Consider the following 24,667-nt stretch of genomic DNA (forward strand, 5'->3'; position numbering starts at 1 on the left):
TATTTCTGGTGCCAATTGCTAAGAAACAGAACCATGCTACAAAGCTATAGCATCGATTTTCCTCAAATACACCTACTCTAAAAGGACTAATGGCTTTGCTCTTCAATTCCTACCTTGCAAGAGCTGCTAAGGAAGGAACAGCTCTGCAAAATTCCCAATTTCCCTTACTGCCTAACCATGCAGACAGAAGGGACACCTGATACAGTGCTACTGCCAGGTGATGGCATTTGATTTCCAGCTTTAATTTATACACAGCACTTGGGCTGCATCAGACACCACTAACTCCTTCTAACCATGCGGAAGTGGTCATGAATTGAAAGGGGGATGGTAAGGAGCTCAGGGAATGAAAATAAGTTACTAAGCATATGTGAAGTACATCCTGGCATGCTGCCATCCCTGTCTATTACTGAAATCTCTTACTGATGTGTAGCATCTTGCCTCTCAACGACCTTGCTGATAGCTAGCAAGTGGGACTGAAGGAGTAGGCAGATTACAAGAGCATCTTGTTGATGACAAGCCAGTAAGGAACTACATATTGCTGGTAACGTGGTGTAGTGGGGGTGGGGGGGGCACCAAAAACTGGCAGGTAGTAACACAGCCAGCTTCAGAAAGTGGTGTCAGGGAGGAGAAAGATTAGGACAGTAAAATGCTAGGTAGAAGGATGTGACAGTTACTCCTGTACTTGGTGTCTCCTGCTCCTCAGACATTCTTTGGAGCTGAGATGGGGCAGACCTGCAGACAATTCACCACGAAGACAGTCCAGAGTAGCATGTTCTGACCACCTGCATATATGATTAATCCTCTGTAGCTAGAACAAGGACACCCCATCCTTTTTGGACCCCATACTACAGACATCACATGGGCTCATCACTAGCACCCAGTGCTTAGGTCTCCCTTTCATCGAAGGCATCCAGAAAGCTCTTTATGAATAAAACAGCATGGTGGGATACAAACTGGGAGGTAAAAAGTCAAGAAAACAGTCTTAAGCTATATGGAACTGATCTCAGAACCAATGTTCAAGGAGCCTCTTTTCCTCCTCATTTCCCACCCTCTGACACAAACCAGCAGTGGCTGTCAGGAAAACACATTGCTCATAAAAAGCCAATGAATTTTCAGCTTGGCCTTTAGTATGCGTGGCTGATTCTCTCATGATATTCCCAGTTTGGGCACTGATGAGAGAAAAATACAGCCTCAGAACCCTGAACCTGAAACAAATTGAAGACAATTTATTTGACTCCCAAGGAAATTATTTTGTTTAGTAGACTTGTTAAGTGCATCAGAGGGGTTAAAGGAAGCAGAGAGAAGGTTGCATGCTTCAGATTGCACAAATTAAAGCAAGGTGACAGGATGAAGGAAGAGACAAACAGCACAAAGGCAGGGAAAGCAGAATGGTCACCACCGCACACGGGAGGGCTCGAAGGTCGGCGGTTCTCCAATAAACCAACCTGCAGGTATCCCCCGATGTAGACACAGGGGAGACAGGGGGGAATTTTTCTGAGAGAGGGGAAGGGCAGTCAAGGTCACTGTCCTTCTCAACCGAACAGAGCGGTGCCCGCTGCTCTTTTGTTTTCAATTTCACTGAGGTGCTGTCCTCAAAGACGTCATCATCTCCCATATCATCAGAGCAGAAGTCCGTGCTTTCCACCAGCATGCTGGAGGACTTTTCAGCTTGAAAGTGACTGGAATAGCTCTCCAGTTCATGGAACTTATGCAGGCTGCTGGTGCTAGAGTTGTGGGAGAAGGAAAAAAGGTAACGCAACAGTTTTTTGCTTCTTGAGGTGTCATGGTCCACTTTGTCCTCCAGCAAGGGGATGTGTACAGCGCTGCGGTTCTCTGCTCCTCCCGATGCACTCGAATAGTTGGAAAGGGAAGGGATGTAGGAGTGCTTAGAATTGCTAAAAGAAAGAGGCCTGAGATTCAACGATTTCCTCTCTTTAAGATGAAATTTGTTAATCCTCAAATACTGCTCTTGAGTCGGGGTCAGTTTGCCTTCTGAGCATGTTCGCTCCACATAGTCAAAGCACTCACTGGTGCTCTGTGCCTTCTGGTCCACGTCATTGAGGGACTTGGAGAATTTCATGGTGCGGGTGGGCTTTATATTCTTAGCAGACCTGAGTGCCTGGCCCCGATCCTGCCCACGGGAGTTTCTCTTTGCTGCATGTAACGTGTCCTGACAGATTACTGTCACAGTGACCCCTTGTGTCAGAGAGCTCTGGCAGTGAGGATTTTTCAAGACAACAGCAGACTGCACTGGACTGTGATGACAACATTCAGAAAACACTGCACTGGAACTGCATGCAGAACAGTGGAATAAAAGCACAGAAAGTAAAACACAATTACATAAGAGAACATGTAATTAAAAGTGAAGAAATGAGAATTACAGCTAGTGTGGGAATGTCATACATAGCGGGCCAAACAGTCAGTGGGATTCAATGAAGCAGTGTTAGAAAGCAGTTGAGTCAAACAAATGGGATGCTTCAGATCAGAACCCCGTGTTGCTTACTTCCCCATACACATGCTTTTTCAGTTTTGTTTTTTCTCAACTTGAATCTTGCACGAGCCTTACTGTAGCCATGCAAACATCACACTTTACCTGCAGATGTCCTGATTGGATGGTGTAACAGAAGTCCGAGAGAAACTATGAGGAGCAGAGATAGAGGTTGGACTTCCAGCCTGCAGTGAAATAAAGAGAAAAAAACAGTCAGAAACTGAAGAGTTTGGTAAGCACAGCAGTCGCCTTCGGGGTTAAACACAGCATATAGAGCCAGATATCACTCTACATCACATTCAAGGGCGAGCTGCAAGAAAGTGAGGCTTTATTGTCAAGTGCTAAGAAGGGAGGTCACAAAGCCTCATCCTTGGGAAAACAGAAATCAGAACAGAAACATTTCTCCCCAAGGTCAAATTCAGCCATCTCTGGAGCAGAACCTGCCAGCTGTCAGACATTGCACAGAACAATAGCTCAGGAAATGAGCAATGCTACAGTAATTAGCATAATTAGACGGAGGTGTGTATATAGACTAGTCGTAATTGAGCTACCACATAATAGCTAATCCTTCCACTCACAATGAATACAAGAGATTAGTGGCTTGTTGTTTTTTTTTTTTTTTGTTGTTGTTGTTGTTGTTGTTTTTTCTTCCCACAAGACATCACCATCAGTAATTCAACAACCCAGGCATTATATGGGGACATATTTTCAGTACTAGCATATGTACACGAGCACCGTCTGCCAAAACAGACCATTCCCTGAAGTACTCTTCGTACTTCACGAGGCTTTTCATCCCTGCTCCTACTCTGACAAGGTCTTCCACCTACTTGCAGAAAAGGTGTGGCAGCAGCCATGCTCAGGGGACCTGACAAGATCACAGTGTGAAATAGAATAAGCAAAGAATTCAGAGTAAGCAGCATTCTGTTTCAGAGTTGGAACTTGATAGCCTATTATTACAGGCTTTTTTTGCTGCTATACGCTGTGGGTCACTAGCTGAAAATTCAGGACACTTCCCCAAGGTTTTGGTGAGAATGAGAACGGTGTTGACAACCCCCTTAATGGGCAGAGAATCTCTGAAGCAGTTTTTCCCATGTTCCACAGCTGTTGGATATGCTGTGCAGCTTACCCGCTGCTGCAAATCTGTGCTCTCACATCCCAGTTCAAATAACGCTTTATAGCTCTCTTGACCTGCCCAAGCAACGCCTGAAAACCACAATAGAGGAATGCATTCAGCACAACAAAACTGTTTACACCACACCACTGCATTTTGCATCTGTTCTTGGTACACAAGCATATACTATCACCTCTCTCAGGTCTCTTCAATTCTGTATTTAACTAATTGAAGAACCCCATGGCATATTTAAACAGGACCACTGTGGGCTTTTGCAAGACACAATGCTTGTCACACAATATTTTCTTCTTTCTTTGCCTGAGAAGGTGGGTATGCTGGGAGACTTATGCTACTTTATAAATACGAACACAACCGTCATCTTCCGTGTTACATGACTCATCTGTTAAGGTTTTGTTTCTTTAGCCCAGCAGTGAAGAGGGCAATGTGCCTGGCATTGCAGCAGGATGTCTCAGGTACACCAAGCCTGAAAAAACATGTATCCATTTAGAGCTGGGCCTGCAAGAATCAAGGGCAAGGCTCAAACACACGCCTCTCGGTCTGCAGCGAGACACCTCAACTTGTTTCCCATCCTACCAAGATAGGTATGCATAGAAAAAAATAATTATAAAAAAAAAAAAAAAAGAGGAGGATAACCTTGTTCTAGAAGGCAAATTGAACAATGTCTTGACTGTGACAAAACAAATTAAACATGTAAAGATCAGTTTGGGCTTTATCCTGGAAAGTATGGTTCTTATATTTTACACCGCTTGCACATGCTAATGATACAGGATGTTGATCATACAGGGAAATTAATTCAGCTATTACTTGGATTTTTTCTATTTAGTCTTTAATCTATTCTACAAATACTCAACTCCTATTTCTTAAAAAGAGTGCAGTAATTTTTTATTTTTTTATTTTTTTTTACGACATACAAGTTAGCGAAAGAGCTGACACACTATAATCTGGTGCGGTAATTGCGCAAATGAAAATTAATATGACTTAAGTAATGAATTATTTAAAAAGACATATTTAGCAATCTTCTAAAAACAAAATATTGAACCAGTAAAACAGCACATCACATTCTGCCATGGAAACACAGTCATATATTGCTGGAACTGCAGTGACAAATCAATTAATAAATCTGAATCTTTTTTTTGTTGTTGTTGTTTTGAATCTATCACAAAAGGTAACCTGCTTGTAAAGAATCCACTCTCTTTACTTCTTCATTTTAGAAATGAAGCATTAAAAAAGACAGATGTGTATACAACGTGCCAGTCTAATAGCAGATGATTAGATTGAGTTATCCAAAATTTCCCTTCCAAACCCATGTTATCTGTTTCTTGATCCAAATGCCTGGCACCATGATAGAGTGTCAAAGTCACACTGCTTGGGAAATCAAAAGGCTGGGACAAGCAAGAAATTATGAAATTTTGTTTACGTTTCAAGATTGTTATTCTGTGGCTAGATGCCAGCACAGTTCACAACAGCTTGCAAACAAACAAAAAACTAAAACCACAAATCCACACCAAAACACCAACAAACATACCAAATAACCACCCATACGCAAACACACATGTGACACAACTTTCCTTTTCCTCTTATCTTCCTGCTTCTCTTATACAGGAGGTCTTTTACTCCATCTTCAGATAAAATGCAAATGCAGCCAAAAAATGAACATAAGATAACACTCATGGAAAGGCTCCACAAATTGGAACAACAAGATACTGGAGGAAGTTATATCCAACCCTCAGCTGAAGCTGATGTAAGCTGTGGCTACCGCTAACAGCCGTGGTTCAGTGCACCTCCAGTCTCTCGTACCTCCCACCCTCCTTTCCTCCCATACTTTTTGCTCGTGAAACTATTTACACAGCTGCACTGCAGATCAGATGAGGATACTGAGGTAAGGCCAAAGTAACCACTTATTTTGCTGAGCTTGTTTAACGTCAGTCACTTCCCTGGCTTCACTTGCCAGAGGAACATTAGTTAGTTACAGCAATGAGTCTCTAACAGTGAGAAGAACACAAAAAAAAAATGCAAGTTGCTGCCCAAGAAGTAAGAAAGCCACATCAAAGAATAAAGGAAGAAATACCAGCAGCCCTGGACCAGAACAGGACAAAGAAGAGGTGATGTTATGTCAGAATGCAGCAGAGAGGTGGATCCAGCTAGCTTGTAGCACTGACAGCTCTCCCATGCAAGGCTTAGCTCTAAAAAGGTTGAGAAAATAAGCAATCAAAGCCTTTACCATCATCCTTTATGCATCAGAAGCATCCTCCCAAGTGGTACTACCTTTGGGTAAACTAGCTACTTATGACGTGGGCAGGAGTAATAGGTTTTAAAACACTCCTTATGATAGGGAGTTTCTGCCATGCTCATTCTCTGACAAGTATCCTAAGCTTGAATTTCACCCGTCTAACCCCAGAATCACTTGCTGAATCACTGTGGACTTCCATGCCCTTCACTCTGGGTGAATATCAGCTTCAATGACAAGCCCTAGGAGATATGTGCTAGAGAGTTATCCTGTACAGCCAGACTGGTGGCCTAAAATAGCTCAGAAATAAAGGTCAATAGATAGTTAATTGTGTATATTGACATTCCCATCTAATGCAATTCAGTGAGGTCACAGTGCGGCCCTCTGCACTGGTATTTGGATAACCACAATAATTCTGAAGGCAGCAATCCCTGGAAGACTACAGCTCTCTATAGTGCTGCCATCAAGAAGATATACATACATCTTACATACCTTATATAAATATTTATATTTTACATGTAATAAGATATATATATATATAACACATATATATATATATATTATATATATATCTTATTACATATATACATATATACATATATACATATACATATATATATAATGTATAAATACATATGCATATGTGTGTGTGCAGCCATAGGCGGTTGTCCTCATTCTCACCCTATTCTGCAAACTGTGATTTCTTGGTAAAGTAACTCAGTCTTTTCTGATTACCTACTTGTGACCCCATGCAGCACACCAAAAACTAAAAACACACCCCACCCTGCCTCAGAAAAATTGTCATCTTTGAAGTCAGCCACAGTGAACACAACCTGCTTACCTGAGATGTCACTTCTGGATATAGTTGCTGTTGTCTCACTCTGGGCTGTGCTTTTGTACTAGTAGTTATACCTCATTTTAAAGAGCAGGGCCTGACACATTTTAAAAACGTAATTACATTACTTATTGATGATAGAAAGTTAAAAAACAACTTCAGTCCAGTGTATTTTTCTCCACTGAGGGAAAGTCTGAAGGAAGCAAAGAAAGGGTTTCCCCCATACCTGCAAACCTTATTTCTTGGTACCACATGAATAGGAATAACATTGTGCCCCTAATATTTGTCCTACAAAATCATCTAGAAGGCTTAGCTAAGGACCCGGCAATTAACATAATAAGCACTACACACATATTAAAATGGATCATACCTCTCCTTTGGTATACAGTTGATGTTAAGGCAGATAAAGAGTTCAAGAAAAGCAGCACAATCTTAAATCTTCCGCTCATGAGGATCTGCAGCACAAAAAGCTTCAGGAAAATACAAATGTAACAATAGAGCAAGCAGCCCAACACTCCACAACCCTAATCTCAACCTGGCGTTTTGATTATAGGTTTGCCTTTATTTTACACTGTGATGAACCCACTTCAAAACTACTCTCCTGCCGAGTTAGAAAAAAAAAAAGGAATAAAAAGCTTCAAAAGGTAGCTTGCACCTGCTGCCAAAAAGACTGATGCTACAAGATGTGTCAAGTGCCACCAGACCATTGCAGCTGTTTCTGTCTGCCTCTCTTCCCTGTAAAAAAAATAATAAAATGGGAGGACAGTGATAGTTATCTCCACTGAGCCAAATCCAGAGACCACCAGGTCCTCTGGGGGCTTAAGGAGACACAGATAATCATGGTAGCTGCTGGCTAAGGAGAGACATCACCACTGCATTGGAGTTGTCTGTGCCCCAGGTACAACAGAGGCCTAGCCCCACCACATTACTCCCCACCCCACACAGCCTCGGCACGGTGATGTTTTTTCAGCCCGGACATCACAGTGCTGCAGTGGGCCACAGGGACTTGTGTTTGAATCAGATTCATCTCTGCTGGCATTAACGCATCACAGTGATCAATGTGGTATAAACAGAAGAAAGACAGAATCAGAGGGATGGTCATCATGTGCTGTATTTTAGAGGAACTCATTACCGAAAAGCTATTTTATCTCTCTTGTGCAGATCCCATTTAAACGTGTATTAAAAAGGCAAGGCTGCTACTAGATGTGGACATGACAGACACTTATCTTGCACTGTGCATCTCCAAAGGCAGTGAAAGCCCCAGGCTCTGCTGCCTCCTTAACTTCGACCATGGAAACCAGAAACCACCACCCCATACCTGTTCCCCGGCAGGATCTAGGTACAGTCCGTACAGTGATGGGGACCTTGTGAGAAGAGGCCCTAAGTGAACCTGCAACATACTCCATAGCTAACCTGGCTACTCTTCTGGTACTTGAATGACATCTATGAAGAGACCCAGGGAATCTGTTGTTCTTCAAGATGGGGACGCCATTTTGTACATTACACAACTGTACCACACGCCAAGAAAGACTGCAGCTAGCTATGATCTAGGCTCTGCAATACAGCCATTGCTCAAACACCCAGCTCCCACCTCTGCATTACTTATCAGCTACGTTTCTTCTTCTTTTTTCCCCGTGTTAAGAGGGAAACAATAGGAGCAACCAGTCTAACTGTTCCTCCACCACACACTCCCAATCCTCTCTCTCTGTAGGGCACTTCTGTACCATTCTCTGCTTGTTCCTTTGCCCCAGCCTCATCTCAACTGAAGTGGCAAAATTCAGCTTTGCCTGACAGATCCTGAGCCTGGGCTGAGAGCAGGCAGGGAGGTCTCAATTAAACCCAAGAGATACATCCATCATTACATCGGAGTCACTGCAGAAATAATTGCTTTGCTGGAGCCATCCGACTTCACAAGGATGCGACGCATTTGTGCTTGTACATTTTCAGCAAGCGCTACATTCCCTTTACTCACTGGCTGAGGGCTCCTGCAGAAGTGCACTGCAGACGTAGTCTCCGGCACGTATTTGTGGAACAGATGTTGCAGCTTTGCTGCACATGAGACAAAGGAGGCCTCCAGCTGAACCAGCACACCCATGCAGCAGTGCAACGGGGCAGTGACAGCTACTTGTGCAACCAACCTGGCATTTGAGGTGGCCAGAACAGGCTGCCTACATTGTGGAGGGTGGGCAGCCCTAGATGGCATGTTGTTTTTGAAAGCCTTTTCTAAATACCAGCATGTCAGGATCAAACATCAGTAACATCTGGTCTACATGAGCTAAAATTACATCTAGAAACTAGGAGTAAAGGTGTAGTCAGCTTCTCCTCACATTTCCCCAAGAACTCTAAAGGTGAATTCTGGCAGGAATTTTTCCTAGAGATATCAGAGCTGTAGGAAACACAAAGCAGGCTATTTATCCTTTCAAAATCTCCCCAGGCATAATTCAGCCTGCCTATAGCACAGGATTAAAGTTGACTGAAAACAGTAACAACTACACAGATTCTGCAGGGAGAAAAAAAAACAGCCCATCAACTATAAAATCTTCCTCAAAATATCTTGAATAGACTGGGGAAAGAAAACTCTTCCAGGTTTCTCCTTCACAGGATTCCCTTCACACTTACATGAAGTAAGAATCTGGCGCCAGGAGGGGCATCACAGCAGCAGGAGACTATTACATCCCTACCAACATTACTGCACTGTGCCCCAACACAAGATTACTTTCTCTTCTGAGTGGGGAAAAGAGTATACCTTACCCCTCATGTCAGGCATTTTTTCCTTCCTGTCTTATCCTATCTCTAGCAGCTCAACAGAATCAGGATTTATTTTGTTTAAGCAACTTCTCTTTCCCTATTCCTCCTTCCCCCAAGACTGACGTATCTGAGCAGCAGACCTTTCAGCTAGCCCTGGTCATCTGATAGACTACAGGACAGCTAAGCCCAGTGACTGAAAAACCTGGACTGCTTTTCTATGGGCAAACGCTCACTGAATCCATCAAAGCTGCAGGCAACAGTGGACGTGTGTATTCATATGCTTTCCTAAATCTGTTCCAAGCTGATGAACAGCCTAAATGGATTTTAAATTTTATAGCAAGCTTAGGCTACCACTTTGCATCTGCACTGGCTGCCATTCAGCCCAAGAATAATTTAATACTTTACAGTGTGCTTCTGCTCAAAAGATAAAGCTATGCAGGCCTTCAGAAAAGACAAAAGCATTTACATTTTTTAAGGAGCATACTTTTGATTCCTTTGCTGTGATCCCAGTATTAACATTTTCAAAATTTACCTCTCAGAGGGCTATGAAAATAAGACTACAAAATGCTTCCTCACTATGCTAAAATCAGCCCTCCACAGCAATCAGGTGACAGGAACAGTATGCAGATGACCTTAAGACATTTCCCTGTATCATGTCATCAGTTTTGGGGTCTATCAGGCACTTTAAAGGTAAACAATATCACTAACATCAGGATAACTGTTTACAGCCCAGCTTTGTTATTGACCCCAGTTGTGCTCGTTAGCACAGTTTCTTTCAGTTTCTTTATTTAAAAGCAGAGGATGTGAATTACCAATACTATGCAAATCCTTTTTTTTTTTTAGCTACTCTGTGACTAGCTGCGCTTAAGGGTCAATTTTATCTATATTTAGAGGATGAAACTTCTATTACACTTAATTATTTCTGTGTGGCTTGTATGATGAATGTACTTACTAATGAATGGTGGCTTCTCGACAAAAATGCTGGCTTAGGGTATGCAGCTGAGATTTGAACCTTGACTGTGTAGTTGTGTGCCAGCCAGCAATGTTTCAATCAGTGTCACTGCTCCTGAACAGGGCAAGTTTGGAATTGTGCCCTGCCTGAGTCCCACGACTGAATCAATTCAACCTCCCTCCAACACTTTTTTTTTTTTTTTTTTTTTTTTAATTTCAGAACAAACATAGAAGAGATTCCACAAATTCAAACATTTCTTGTGGAGCAGATTTAAAAAGAATGTTTGAAATATACACACCAGAAAAGCAAAGAAGGGCCTGGAGGAATGCCACATCCCCCAGCGTGCAACAGACTGCATAAAACCTAATAGCACCATATGAAGATCCTCCTACATCTTATCCCCTACTTCTTTTTCTGCTGCTTCTGGCCTCCATCCCCAGCCAAATGTTCTTCTTTTCTCTTGGCCTGGACACATGTACCAGCGTCTCTTCAGCCTCTCTTAGCATCTGCCCCTTGGAGGACTGCCTTTTGCCCCTTCCTCCCAAGGGAGGGCTCCACCTGGCCCCAACACCAGAGGTCTAAGTTCAGAGAGGCCCTGCTACCTTCACCAGCTGATTTTATTTTCAGTGGCACCATCTGTCTGCCTCCCTCCTTGATCACTTTTAGCCCAAGGACACTGACTCCTTTCCTTGGTCACACTGAGTAACACAGCATCCTCTCTTGGCTAGAGGCTGAGTTCTGACTCAATCCTTTCCACTCAGGTTGTACTGTGCAACTGAGAACAGTGGAAAGACACACAGTAATAATCACAGCAGGTTCATAATGACATAGCAGCACCAGAAAGGGCTTTGAATCAAGTGCCAGCACCAAGCATTTGTAGCAGCTCTGCTACACTGTAAGCTAGATTTGGATGGAAAAAATAACAGCTGAAACAGTCATTTGCAGAAAGTGTGATCATTATTTCTGTACACACATAAACACACACACACCCCAACATATCTGGTAAAGCAGCATATAATTGATGAAACTCAACTTTAGTTAAATGGTTCTTCTTAAAATAGTGCAGTGTCAGCAAGCTCTGGGGATTCTAGAAAGGGCTATATAGGCAGCCAAGCACTGCCTGACATTTTCCTCTACATGTATTCAACCTGAATTGCTTTCTAGGTTGTTACACTATTCTAAACAAAAATAAAAGGCACTTTCATATTAAACCTTGGAACTAATGAAAAATGTTTCACGCACTCAAGATTCCCCACAGCATCCTGCTACTATAATCCTTCCTGGTTTGCCCCACAAATTGCTTGTGACAGCCATCCCAGTGGTGAACTGCAAAATAAATTACTGCAGCTTTGCACTGAATTGTCTGGATGCACAAGGCAGCATTCAGATGGAAGAGGCAAATCAGGTGACTGATTTCACCGGCAGGACTTCCACCTCTTGCCCTTGTTAGGAGCTACCTCCAGAATGAAGTGGTTGTGGATCAGACGCAGGCAACAGAGGGTCAGCAAGAATGTTTGTACCTCTGGGAAGCTCATGTTTGGAAACAAAAATTCTCACAAGTTGAACTGGCAAAGCTGACTTTAGATCCCCTTGAGAGCTTTTGCAACATGCAGCAATCACTTTGAACATTTCAGTGTTCCAAGAAGAATGCAAATATTGGCATCTCATTCACCAGGGAGAGCTTTGCCAGAGTACAAGGTCCTTCCCATTGCACTACCACACCACCAGCTCTTGATGAATTAAGAACGAACTGTGCAGCCAGCTTTGCGTATGCTGCTTCTGCTGGGACTGGCCTCCTCTGTGAGAACAACCTAATGGGAATGAAACTGCTGCTGCCAAAAGGCTTGTTGTGCTGAATTGATAAAAAACTGGAATTTCTAATGAAAAATGCCTGGGAAAAAAAAAAAAAAAAACTAACAGTAAGGATCCCTAAGAAGAGAATAGCCAGGGCAAGAAGGAATAGCAACAGTGCCGTTTCAGAAAAGTACAAATAAAAAGTTATACTCACCCGATATTTACTTCAAAATCCTGTGAATACACATTTTCTGAAACTGAACGCAAAATGCAGTCCTACATCACTCCACAATAACAACACCTTTGGCTTGGTCAATGTTACGCACTCAGCCAGTTGCCCTGCTTGTTATTTAAGACATCCAGTAATCCTGCCTTTCTATTCCAAAGTGAAAGTTACCTGTGCCCATATAAACCATAAGTTAAGTATAGCCACTGTTTCTTTTGCTGCAGATAGGCACAAATCGCTTCACATATCCCAAAGTACCCAAAATGGCATAAAATGACTTGAGTCTGCCATTAGAAGTCAATACTACCAGCAACAGCGGTGAAACAGAAGGGATAAGGTTTATACACCCTGTGAAAAATACTGGTCAGCCAGAACAATGTTGCTTGCATGAAGGCTTTAAACAATTGTATTCATGCAAGCAAAAAGGTAAACTCAAAGCAAATTAGATTTCAGCTAATTAAAAGTCCTCTTATTTGTTAAGCAGAAGTGGGAATAGGGTGTGTTATTGCCAGAGGTTGTCTTGGACAGAAGACTTTTTTTCCTGAGGAAAAAACAAAGCAACTGTGCTTTTGAGGTCTCCATTTGTTATATTGAAGTGTGACTACAAGGAGCAGCGCATCATGTTTCCCTCACAAGACCAAGGTTGTAATAGCAAACAATTCAAAATACTTACATAGCCATGACCTAATAGCAATGCACGTCATGACACTAGCAATATAATTCAATGTTGAAGTGACAATAAGTAATTCTCAAGAACGTATCCAATACTTATTATGGGGTATATGGCTATATGCGTCTTACACTGGACAGCTTATGCAAAAAAAAAGAACATACTCGATTGATGGTTTTGGAGCATTTTTTTCCCCAAGATAAAATCTCAGGCATGTGTCATCTATCTTGCTCCTACTGAGCTAAGGAGGCTGACAGTGTGAAAGAGAAAACCTACTGTAGCTTCCATTTCATTTGACCTGTAAAGACAATCTGCACAACACCAGAGGATTCTACTGTTTCAGGAGAGTGACTATCAACTTCAGATTGTCATGAGCAGCATTTTCTACTGGTCACGCTCTAAAATATACCACCCCAATTTTGAAATGAAAGAAAACCCAGTATCCCCAAATTTATCAAAGACAGTTACATCGAGGAACATACCTTAGAGATGTTACTGGAGCGGCTCACAGAATGGCCCAAAGCTTTCTCATTCTGAAAGAGGAAGAAGAAGATCATTGCAGGAACACATTACAGTTATGAGGATATTTTAAACCTGGTATTAGTAACCAAGTATTATGGAGAAAGTCTTACAGCTGTGACTTTTACAGATGTTGCTTCTATTGACATCAGCTTGATTTGCTGCATTTACTAAGCTGTTTTGTTTGCTTAACAAGCTATTACGCTGCTGAAAATCAAATAGCCAAGACAACTACAAACTGAGAAACACTAGAACAATGACCTCTTCTATCTGTACTGCAGAGCCCCTTCCCCAGATGCCACCTGATTTGGAAAGGATATTTTTCAGCCCTGCCTCATCGAGATCTAAAGGCAAACATCCAACCACTAAAACTGAAAGATCTTGCTTAATGAAAACATCCCAGTGATGTAAACAGAAGTATCCCAGTGGTGCCTGGAAACAATTCTGAATAACCACATGCATGTCATTTCAGGAGACGAAGCAGAACTACGGAGGAACTTCTTATCTGCCACAGAACTCAGAATTAAACTGGAAACATCATACAAGATGGAAATCAAAAGCCACAATTCTTAAAACTGAAGTCAGTGACGAACTTATCTGTTACTTTTCACTATGCAAGCCCTGACGGATAAGGATGACAAACATCTCCTACCAAAATAAACTACAGGTTTCACCAAAATATTTCATCCTTTATGGCTTCCTGCTTTCTGAACATCAATTTACCATCAGTGCAAATGGATGTGATTGTTCCACAGGTATGAACCTAGAAACTGATCTGCAAAGGCTTGTTGCTCGATTTTCTGAATAAAATCCAACAACAAAAACATTCTCCTAAAAATGTTACAGAGCCAGTCATAACATTTCATTACTGCTCTGTATCAATGCTTCTCTAATTCTGTGAAGCCGGGAGGAAAAGCTGTTTGAGACTTAAACCTCCTGAAACAGGGCACATTTACTACTTCCTCCTATGGGCTCTGTGCTGGCTAAGAGCTTCTAGAAGTGCACCCTTCCATCCGGTATTTCAGGAACCTAACAGAGATGCTTTGATAGCACCCTCTTCCAGTTCTCTCTGGCACCAACAGATCAGAGACTAAGAACAGAAGTCCTGCATACATAACAAACGGGGACATTTAAAAAAAAAGGAAGCCAACTGCGCTTGCTTCTAGGTCAGCTCAGATAAAACGCACATGGTTTCAGATCTTATGCTTGTAATTTGTCACAATTCAAGTCACCTTCTGTGACCAAATCCTGCATCAAGCCTGCCTGGGTGGCTGGGCACCCAGATGCTACCCCCACACTTTGGGATCTCTGCACCCCCAGCCATTTCTCCTAACAGCACACTCCCTGAGCAGCTTGAGAACTCTGCGCCGAGAAAAAGCGAAAGCAAGGCAAAAATTTCTGCATATGCTTACAAAAGCAGGAAGGCTCCATCTTACAACACTGGTTGCCTCTCTGCACGGTCATGGACACTGCCTTGGTTGACAGATATAAATTGCACTTCCTCCTTTAAAAATTTGAGGAAGCAGTCAAGGTGTTCTGAAATCCTCTATCTGTAGGAGTCTGAGTACCTAAAAGGCAGTGAAATACTCTTTCAGAAGAACAGAGAAGTGACAAATTTTGACTGATAGCCAAATCAAAAATCAGCAAGGACCGACGTAGGGTCTGGTGTAGCTGTGGCCTAAATTACCATTGACCTGAATGCCAGATCTGCATCCTGCAATGCTGAACTTGATTTGAGAGATGACTATGAGCTTTTATTATGTGGATATCAGTGTCCCTGGAACAGAAACAAACAGCTAAAGACCCCCCAAAGAATACAGACATGATGCTTCTGTGATGACTAACACTGGACTGGGCTCCTGCCAGAAGAAGCACGGCTAGGAACTGACTCCAACTGTAAGGGAAGGACCCAGCTAATTTCATCAAAGACACTGTAACTATAGCAACAGAAAAAAAAGTTCATTGAAGCTACAGAATGCAGGAGAAAGAAAGGGGGCAGGGATGTGTTCTCAAGCTATGACGACGAGAGAGCAACGCAAGTTGGCAAGCACGGAGATTTGTCACTGCCTGCGTGTGAGGTGCTGGGGGAAGCAGGCTGTGCTTGGCCTTGCAGGGATGTGTGGGAGGTAAACAAAGCTCAGCTATGTGGGACAAGAAGAAACGGTAGTGAAGAGTGAGACCTGCGGCCAAGAAGTCTCTGCCTGAAGCAACGCAGAGAGCCCTACGCAGATGACAGTCTGAAATCCAGCCCTAGACATCAAAGACTTGCAGGTGAAATTCCTGGAGACAAAATCAAACAGAGCCGAGCTCTTTGCATTAACTCAACACTCCCCAAATACTGCTACTAGCTGAAGAAAATGCCTGCAAGGGAGCACGGCTGAGCTTACACAGGCACCTGTGTTGAAAAGCATGTGCTAAAACTCAGTAACTCTGAAGAGGCTGGAGGATGAGAGCCGTATTTGCACAACACAGTGAGTGATGCAGAGCAAACGCACTCTTAGCCGTGCCGCAGAAACTAGTCTTTCTGCTCTGCTCCCAGCACTATGATTTTATCTGATGGATGCCAGCAGTGTGAGAGAGAGATGCTTGTATCATCTTTATTGGTCTACTGTTGGCTATGTACCTATCAGAGGTGCCAGTCAGTACATGATTGGGAACAGCTGGTATTGTTATTGCATGTGTAATCGTTTCTAAACAAAAAGTGGGCTTATAAAATATTCCTCTATACAGAGTGCACGTACACATATATAAGTATCGGAGATATTTCTAAAGGACTCAGCTATGTAAATGCTTTTTTATGGTTCTGTTCCATTACCACATAAAACAGCTATGTCCATAAAGTCAACAGGAAATCACTGAAGTATTAGCCCAGACTGGACAAATTCTGTTCTCTTAAGGGCTACTTGTACTGGCAAAGAGGAGGAGCACCAAGTCAGGCATGTACTGAAGGAATGACAACTGACACAACAGCCACTACCAGATCCAACATGGATTTGCAAATACCCACACACAGTTTTTTCAGTTAGGTTGGCCTATCAGTGACCAAGCAACTCCCTCACCTGGTTAAAATTGCTTCAGCCTTCAGTCACCAATTAGCCCTGCCTTCTTCCACCTTCTCATCAGAGACATTTTTTTGAAACAGCTGCTCCAACTCTCGCAGTTTTCATGCACCCAGACTTTAAAATGCAGTGGGCTGAAAACAGATAAATAACTGAGTTTCATTGTGTAACAGCAATTTCCAGTTCACTATGACCACTCAAACAGCATCTCCACTGAATGCTCTTAGTATTTTTCTTTCCAACTTCTGCAAAGAACCAAAAAGATTATTTTTTAATAAAAAACAGCAACAGAAACACCTCTAAGTAATATGTTTCATGAGGTCTAGCTATACCATTTAATTCTCTTTTACAAACAAAATAATAAAAATCTATCCTTAAGGAAAAAAAAATACCGTGGAAGACATTACATAGAGACAGCACTTGATGGTGTTTTCCATGCTGCAGTACATTAAGGAAAAGGTATACACTTTCCAGTCATTAAGCTAGAAAACAGCTGAAAAGCCATAGATGGAGCTTTTGCAATGGATGTATTTTAATGACAGGCACAATGCAAACAAACGAAAGCTCACTTTTCACACTATAACCATCACCAGTATATTCATCCTGGGATCTTTTAGATCATTCACAAATTAACATTGACCTAGGAGTAGAAAAGGCAAAGCCTCCATGACATTACTCCTCTCACTATTCAACAAATAAAGGTACTCAGAGACTATTCCCAATATGTTTTCATTGTACAGTAAGACACATTCCAGTGCAGTAATTACAGCTCCAAACATGCTATCCTTCCTTCTTGCAAAAGCATTATTCTTCGCACTTGAATGGAAAGCTCAGGATGAACTCAGCATCTGCCAGCATGGACCACACAGTCATCACCACTTAAAGCAAGTGTGGTTCTCCTTAAACAGATCAGTCTTTCTGCATGGGATAATGGGAAACCTGCCTTTCAAAATTCATCCTACTCAAATAGAATTACCTGGCAGGCACTTAAAAAAAATAAATCATCATCCACATAGTAAAAGCTTGCAAGAGTAGCAAAGACTTCTCACAAGTCGCTCACTGCCCCCTGCTGCTCTGAGGTCCCCATAAGAGCCAGGCTTTAGGGAAATAAAGAGGAAAGCAGGAGTGGAGGAAATGACTTACAAATAGGAGAACTGCTACCAGTTCCTACCGTGGCATGTTTTTCTAAGTTCTGGATGCAGTTGCTTGCCATTGTTTGAATTCCCCTCCCAACTTTCCTTTCTTTCTCTTCTCCTTGAATTCACTCGCTACCGTGGCAGCAGAGTTGTCTTATTCCTTCTACAGTTACTTCAGCTCACATCTGTTCCCCTGCAGGACCCTTCCCCTTGCCTTCTCCACCTGGACAGCTCCTTTTCCCTCTGCCACCACTCCTCAGTTACTCTTGCATAAATGGCTTGCCTCTCTTCAGAGACCTCAAAGCTGCCACTCCCCTCCTATCCACCTGTCTCCCATACTTGTTATTTTAAGTTATTTTACCCTTGCTTCCCAACTATAATGCACCTGTTTTCCAATAAGAGCAACAGCTATGTAACTCACACAGCCATGCAAACCCCAAAGCACTTGTTCCTATTGCCTGAGCCAGGAGGGTTGTCCACTCCTTCACAGCAGTTCAAGCAGCCAGAGGTGCTCTCGTGCACTCACAACACCCATGTGTTACACCACCCTTCCTCCAAACTCGGCTGTAGACTCAATGCAGCCTTAGCAAGTGAGAAAAATGCTTTGGATGTCCCTTGCCAGGACAGAAGGAGAAAATGGTGAAATGGTTTGGATTTTGTGTTCCAAAACTACTCAGGACTGAGCTGCTGAATGACCCTTCCACAGTCAAGCTGCAAGTCAGCCAAGAGTGAAACTCATTTCTTCTATCAAGCACCATGACAAGAGCATGAATGCTCAGCTGTTCTATAAGCACGCAGCCACACACACCCAGGTATTGTTTCAGGTTTCATAACTGTGACCAGATTTCTAAGCAACCTCTCCCAGTGTTTATGCAATCTTGCACTGCAATCCTATACCTGGGATATAGGAAGTACAAAGAACATGTGCTTTCAGTTCATGCAGGGGGGTGTTATTGTCATCGACTGTATCAGCACATGCACTTAATTGTCCAAAGTGCCTACGATGAGAGGAAAGAAATGGGAAATGGCTTTATGAATTACTTTCTTCTTTTGTCAGAGCTGATGGGTTGTTAAATGACAAAAGATCTGTCAGCACTAGATCTTGTGATTGACAGAACCTAACATTTAATTATTTCTGCAGGAAATGGTATTTTGCATCATATCAAATGAACATGCCTTTTATTTCTTTGGCAGTCACCAGGCCATCATGGAAAAGCAATAAACTTAATAGTTTATATAAAGCCAGTGCTTGACAAACTTCTTAGCCCTTCCTCCTTTCAATTTTTTTTATCTATGAAATATAATCAGGTATCATCAAGGTTCATCAACGATTTTGCATGCAGCTATTAAAATAATGGCATCCGAGCCTTGCATCTCTGCTCCCGTGTTGCATTTACTTCTGGACATTACCTTTGCTGAGCTGAGGCTGCCTGGCCTGGAAGCACAAATTTTCATTTCTGCATGAGACCATAAGCCTGCTATGTTTCACTAACATCACATCCATTTGTGCATTCATATGCCATGTGCCCAATTTACAACAAAAAGTAAACTGCAAAGTGTTTGGCATCCAAGATGTTTATGGATGTTCTTATCTTGCTGTTGCCAGACAACCTGTCTAAAATGGATGCATGTCTATGGGATGCAATGCATAAAAATGAATCCTTCCCTCAGGGAACAAGTTATATGAACTACAGAAGACCTGATCCTAAAATATACACCCTTCATGGTAATGGAAACAATATGCATTACGCTTACCTGTGTGAAAATGCCATTTCAAACAATTTCATGTATTTAACAGCAGAAAGAGGGATACAAACACAAGAAGCCAGCAATTATGAACAGATTAAAAGGGATAACATACTGTCTTTTTTAGATTAAATGCACTTAATGCAACTACCAGAATTCTCATGGTACACTAAACATGTCAATATGCCAAAGCAATTGACAATTTTAAACATTCACAAATTAAAAAACCCCTAGGCAACTGATAATTTGTAATTTCTTAAGCTGCCAACAGACACAGGAAGACTGCAGCCCACATCAACGCTCAGAAGAGGTGGGCTTTCTCAGTGTCTACTTAACTTTGTACGTTCAGTTGTTTACATGCTTGATACCACACGTTCCCCATGCTCAGTTGCAGTTTGCTAATTCTGTGGAAACTCTCAAAAATAACATTGAGAAAGCATTTGGGGGTATTTTTGGTAACACTTAACATGATATGGCCAAAAACATGCAACAAAAAGCTCTTGAAAGAGAACTTGTAGATATCAGCCCTATTTAGTAATACCTACTTATTACATACCAGCCTGGTTTTGCCTGAAATTTCATCTTCCCATTTTTATTAGTGCAGTTTGCAAAATATTCTGAACCACAGCATTTCAAACTCAGTGTTAAACAACCACACAAATTTAGCTAAATGAGGAACTGGGCCCTACAGAACCCACTGAAGTTATTTAGCTGAACACTGGTTACAGTGAGATCCTTGTAAAAATCTGACCTGTGATGTTTTGGAGAGTTTTAAGCAAATTGTTTTAATGATAGTTTGTAAGGTGAAAGAGTACGTGTATAATATAATCTAAGAGAAAACACACAAACAAAAAAACACATTTAATCATCCTGACATAAATAATTCAAAACTAGTTAAGGAAAATGATTCTCTGGAAGGAAAGATGTCTAGTCTAAGCTGAAAGAAAAGGTATGCTCATCACTGAAATGGTAGTACATTCAAACTGCAGAACAATAACCTCAAAGCAAAAGTCTGCTAATAAAAGTTGCATCAAGCGATCAGTTCAGAGCTCCTAGCTAATCATGCCAGCAACTGATTATTTACACCCAATCATTTTAAGAACATGTATGTGCGCCTGTGAATGAACACACACATACATTAAGGTTTTCATGTTCAAACTTAATAATAACTAAGAAAACCTACACCAAGCACACACACACAGCAAACTACCCTCTCCTTCCTGAAAGCACAGCCCCTGTACACAAGGAACAAAGCAAAGAACTCTCTAGGTGCAGCAGGCTACTTCAACCAGTGACTCAAGAACACTTCATACCCATCACATTGTCAGGTAAGCACAGTTGGTCTCGCCTGGGACTAGCCTGATGCTTTGGTATGCAGGCAAGCAGTGCATGCCCAGAGAAGGCTACGCAGTAGCCTCTCCTTACACCCAGAAGATAAAACATGCTGTAAATGTACTTACTCCTTCTGTAGCCTAAAAACCTGTGCTCATTTACTTCAGAACAACAGTCAGGGCACTTGACACATCAACATATTTAGCAACGTTAAGGGAATTCAGAATGCTGAGTTCCCAAGAGTCACAAATAAACAAGTTTCAGAAACTGGTAAATGTGGGTTGCACTGAGAAATACTGCATTGTTCATCTGCAAGCAGATATTCTGGCACTTCGTCATGCAAAGGATGTTCAGGACCTGTTACTCATAAGAGAAAATCCGGCCGATTCTGGTTACCTTCCAACCATACAGCAGGGAAAGGGGAAGTATATCACCACACATCCAAGATATCAAGGGGAAAAATAACAAAAATGTAGGGAAAGAAAAAGAAGCAGAATTTTGATGTGTTCTGTTTTTCGTTCCTATATATAACACTCATTAAACTGGTCCCTGATGTAAGAGTATTACAAGAATTCAGCATCTATCTGCAGATCAGTTAACATCACCTAGATCCGTGCCTACCTAATAGCTGATGCTATCCAGTTTACTGATATTGATCACTAGGATATGCATACGTCATGTTCCCACTTTTTCTCCTACATCTGTCACAATAGCTTATGCTCACCAATGATTACAGAAATCTTTTGGGAGGAAGACAAGTGCTCAGGAGATTTAGATTCTCTAAATTCTTGATACTTTGCCTCTGAGTTACGCTTACCATTTCTGAGTAGGAAAACAGGATGAAAAAAAATCCTACAGGAGACTTTTGTTTGTTTAGGAAGGTCAACTTTTTTTTCTTCAGTAACATCTTTAAACAAGAGATGGTATTGCCATATAGAATAAACAGATATTCTTCCATGAAGGCACGGAAAGCAAAATCATCATCCCCATTTTGTCAGGGGCATTTTTTTTTTCGTTCTGTATTCAGCAGTAGTACTTCTTGAAAAAGGAGACCTTAACAGATCTTTCCTCTCTTCAAAATGTAGCAGCAGTCAACACGGCCAACAAAATGCCAGCATAGAGAAAGAATGAGTAGAAATGAATATTAAAACCAGTATAAAAAACAAAGCAAGCCAACTTGCGTATGGTCACTAGAGTTTCAATCACGGCTTTTTGTAAGTTGATGGAAATTCCACCAATAATGCAATCAGCTCTGGAGATCAGCCTCTGTTGATATGAGCAGATATCAACAGAGATATATTATGGCAGAAACGCAGAATTCAGAGCAACAATTGGGGTGAACAATATAGACAAACCTTTATATGAGGACAGCTGAAGCAATATATTATTGAAAGAGAAAGTAAATAAATAAGATGAAGAAAATATATGCCGCTAAGAAACAAGACATCACAGCTGTGTCCCACACCTTCAGCAGAACACCAGGAAGCAGGTGATGCAAGCCAGTTATTGCAGACTAAGGCACATACACTTGCTGTGGCTTATCAAGCATTATTTCCTGGAAGATGCAACAAACCAACTCTCCACGTAGATGTAGTGGTCCCACTGAAGCCAACAATCCCGCTGGTTTCAGGGAGACTTGAACTGAGCCATGACCAACAGCCTGATCTGAAAAAAAGTATTTCAGGAACCGCAACTGGCATAAGGCATACCTTAGCAGATTGGGACCTAGAGCACTTTATAAATACTGACTTGCCTTACAGCATGAGAAACAGAGAAAGAAATTGCAGCAGGAGCTAGCTAGAAAAAGACGTGTTTACCTTGCACATGGAAATCTATGTTTGCTTGACGTTCACCTGGGAGAAGCAGGAACCCCACACAGGAACATACCCGTGTGCACTGCTAACGCTGAGCAGTGCTGCAGCCCACGGAGCTAAATAAAGCAGGGACAAGCCCAGTGACCCAGCACGGCAGGGCAGATAACCTAAAGGCCAACAAACAGGAAGCAAAGGAATGAAGTTTTATGAGCAGGTGGTGTGAACAGGCAGCATGGTGCTCGGAGCATCTCTAAGCATCTCTGTGCAGGGCTGTCGTAACTGAGAAAGGGACGCTCCGTGTAGGCGTCCTCGTTTCCCATCACTGTCATCCTAAAATCGTCATGTCAGATTACAGCGGAAGACTGTCTGAGGCAATCAGACGAGAGACGAACAAAACTTGCCGGCTGCAGAGGAAGCCCTCAAAAAGAGCACTGCTCTTCACCCAGTTGGGAAACTTCAGAGCCGTCACAGTCTAATGAGGAGGGTTGAGGTTTTTGTGTGCCTGCTGAACGAGCTGAATGCCAGCAGCTGCGTAAGAACTAAATTTATCACCACAGTCCCAGGAACGCTTGCATTTTCTGCTAAAATAAAATCTCAGGGCCATTAGCCTATTGAAATAGAAGCTTTTCCACTTAACTGAAGACATTTACTCATTCCTCAGCTCTCATGCTCCAGTTCCAGTAAAATCCTGCTTGGTTTCAGAATTTATTTTTTGGAAACACATGCGCATCAGCTCAAAAATCCTGGTATTATGTGAGTAGTATTAAACAATTCACTTCACTGGGCTCCTCTGCCTCTCGCATTTATTCACATGAAACAGAAAATGAGCTGCAGCTGTCAGAGCCTGACCTATCGGGGACCATACTGCATTCTTGCACACGAGCTGACAGAGCATTTTCTAAAGTTTATTTCCTAAGGGGAAAGGGTTATAAATAAGTCTCATATTCACAGTAAATCTCCTGTCCTTCATTCCCGAGAGCTCTGAGCTAGGGCAGTTTTTGTCACAGGAAATTGCTGCAAAGTTTTCAGAAAAAGTGTATTAGCTTATATGATTTGCTTTTGTCAAACTGCTTTAAATTTACTCCCACCAAAGCTAGGTTTTAAAAATTAGTTTCAATCTTCTTTTTGTTCACTGCTGTACACATTCATTATCTGTGGAAATCATATTGCACAGCTATGAAATCTGCAGTTGCTGTAGAAGATAATAGATTTTATTAAAATACATTTTGTAGTTTTTAGAAGCAAATTTTTTTAAGAGCACAAAGAACTGCGAAATGGCTAAAGGCATTTCTGTATACCTTCTGAAAATACATAAAGTCTGACTGCTAGGGATGTAAAGTTTTCTCTTAGGCTCTCTGCTTGTAATTGAGCTAATGAGAAACTCAAACAATAAAAGAAAGGGCTCACCATGGGCTCTAGAATCCAGCAGAGAGGATTCACGCTTGGGGTAGGATCCTTGGATTGTAAGCTTTTATGCCCCAGGGATCACACTAACAGTGTTTACTGATCCCATTACAATAAAGTTCTGATTGAGAACTTCTACATAATATATATATACACACACACACACATATATATATATTTTTAAATCCCTTTTTGATTTCTCTTACTTTTGAAGATACAAAAGATAAAATTATCCCAGAATGAGAATACTATCCTTCCAGTTTGCAATGACCACTTAAGTATTTTCCAGGAGATCGAAGAATAAGTAACTGCTGATTTGGAAATTTATGTTCCTTAAAGGCCAAAACCCAGACAAACAATATCGCCTACCTAGACATCAACAAGATGTCAAAATTCTTCCTGATATTTTAGTTTTAAATGGGTCTTTCGGCAGGGACACAGTGAAAAAAATAAATTAGATCATGTATAGTCATTCTTTATAAGATGCAATAGATGATATGGCCAGATTACCACCTCAGGGAGAGGTGAAAGAGCAGGGGCAAGTATTAGATGCTGCTGAGCTGCACCTTGTAGTACAGGCAGTTA

At 41.8% G+C, this 24,667-nt stretch overlaps 1 protein-coding gene across 6 annotated transcripts in view; it reads right to left on the reverse strand.

The window, feature by feature from the left end:
* MARCHF8 (membrane associated ring-CH-type finger 8) overlaps window positions 1–24,667 on the reverse strand; it is a 91,572-nt gene that overhangs the window by 8,321 nt on the left and 58,584 nt on the right. For 4 of the 6 annotated variants that reach the window (XM_068688168.1, XM_068688170.1, XM_068688169.1 and 1 more), the window contains 3 exons: window positions 13,555–13,605; window positions 2,594–2,673; window positions 1,446–2,291 (listed from right to left, as the gene is read on the reverse strand). In XM_068688168.1, the coding sequence (XP_068544269.1) occupies window positions 1,446–2,291; window positions 2,594–2,673; window positions 13,555–13,605 (977 nt within the window). Of the gene's footprint in view, window positions 1–1,445; window positions 2,292–2,593; window positions 2,674–13,554; window positions 13,606–22,681; window positions 22,788–24,667 lie in introns of those variants that run through there. The other 2 variants (XM_068688172.1, XM_068688173.1) reach the window with 2 other exon arrangements.

The sequence above is a fragment of the Anas acuta genome, chromosome 7, assembly GCF_963932015.1.
Source record: "Anas acuta chromosome 7, bAnaAcu1.1, whole genome shotgun sequence".
In the NCBI taxonomy this organism is placed as follows: domain Eukaryota; kingdom Metazoa; phylum Chordata; class Aves; order Anseriformes; family Anatidae; genus Anas; species Anas acuta.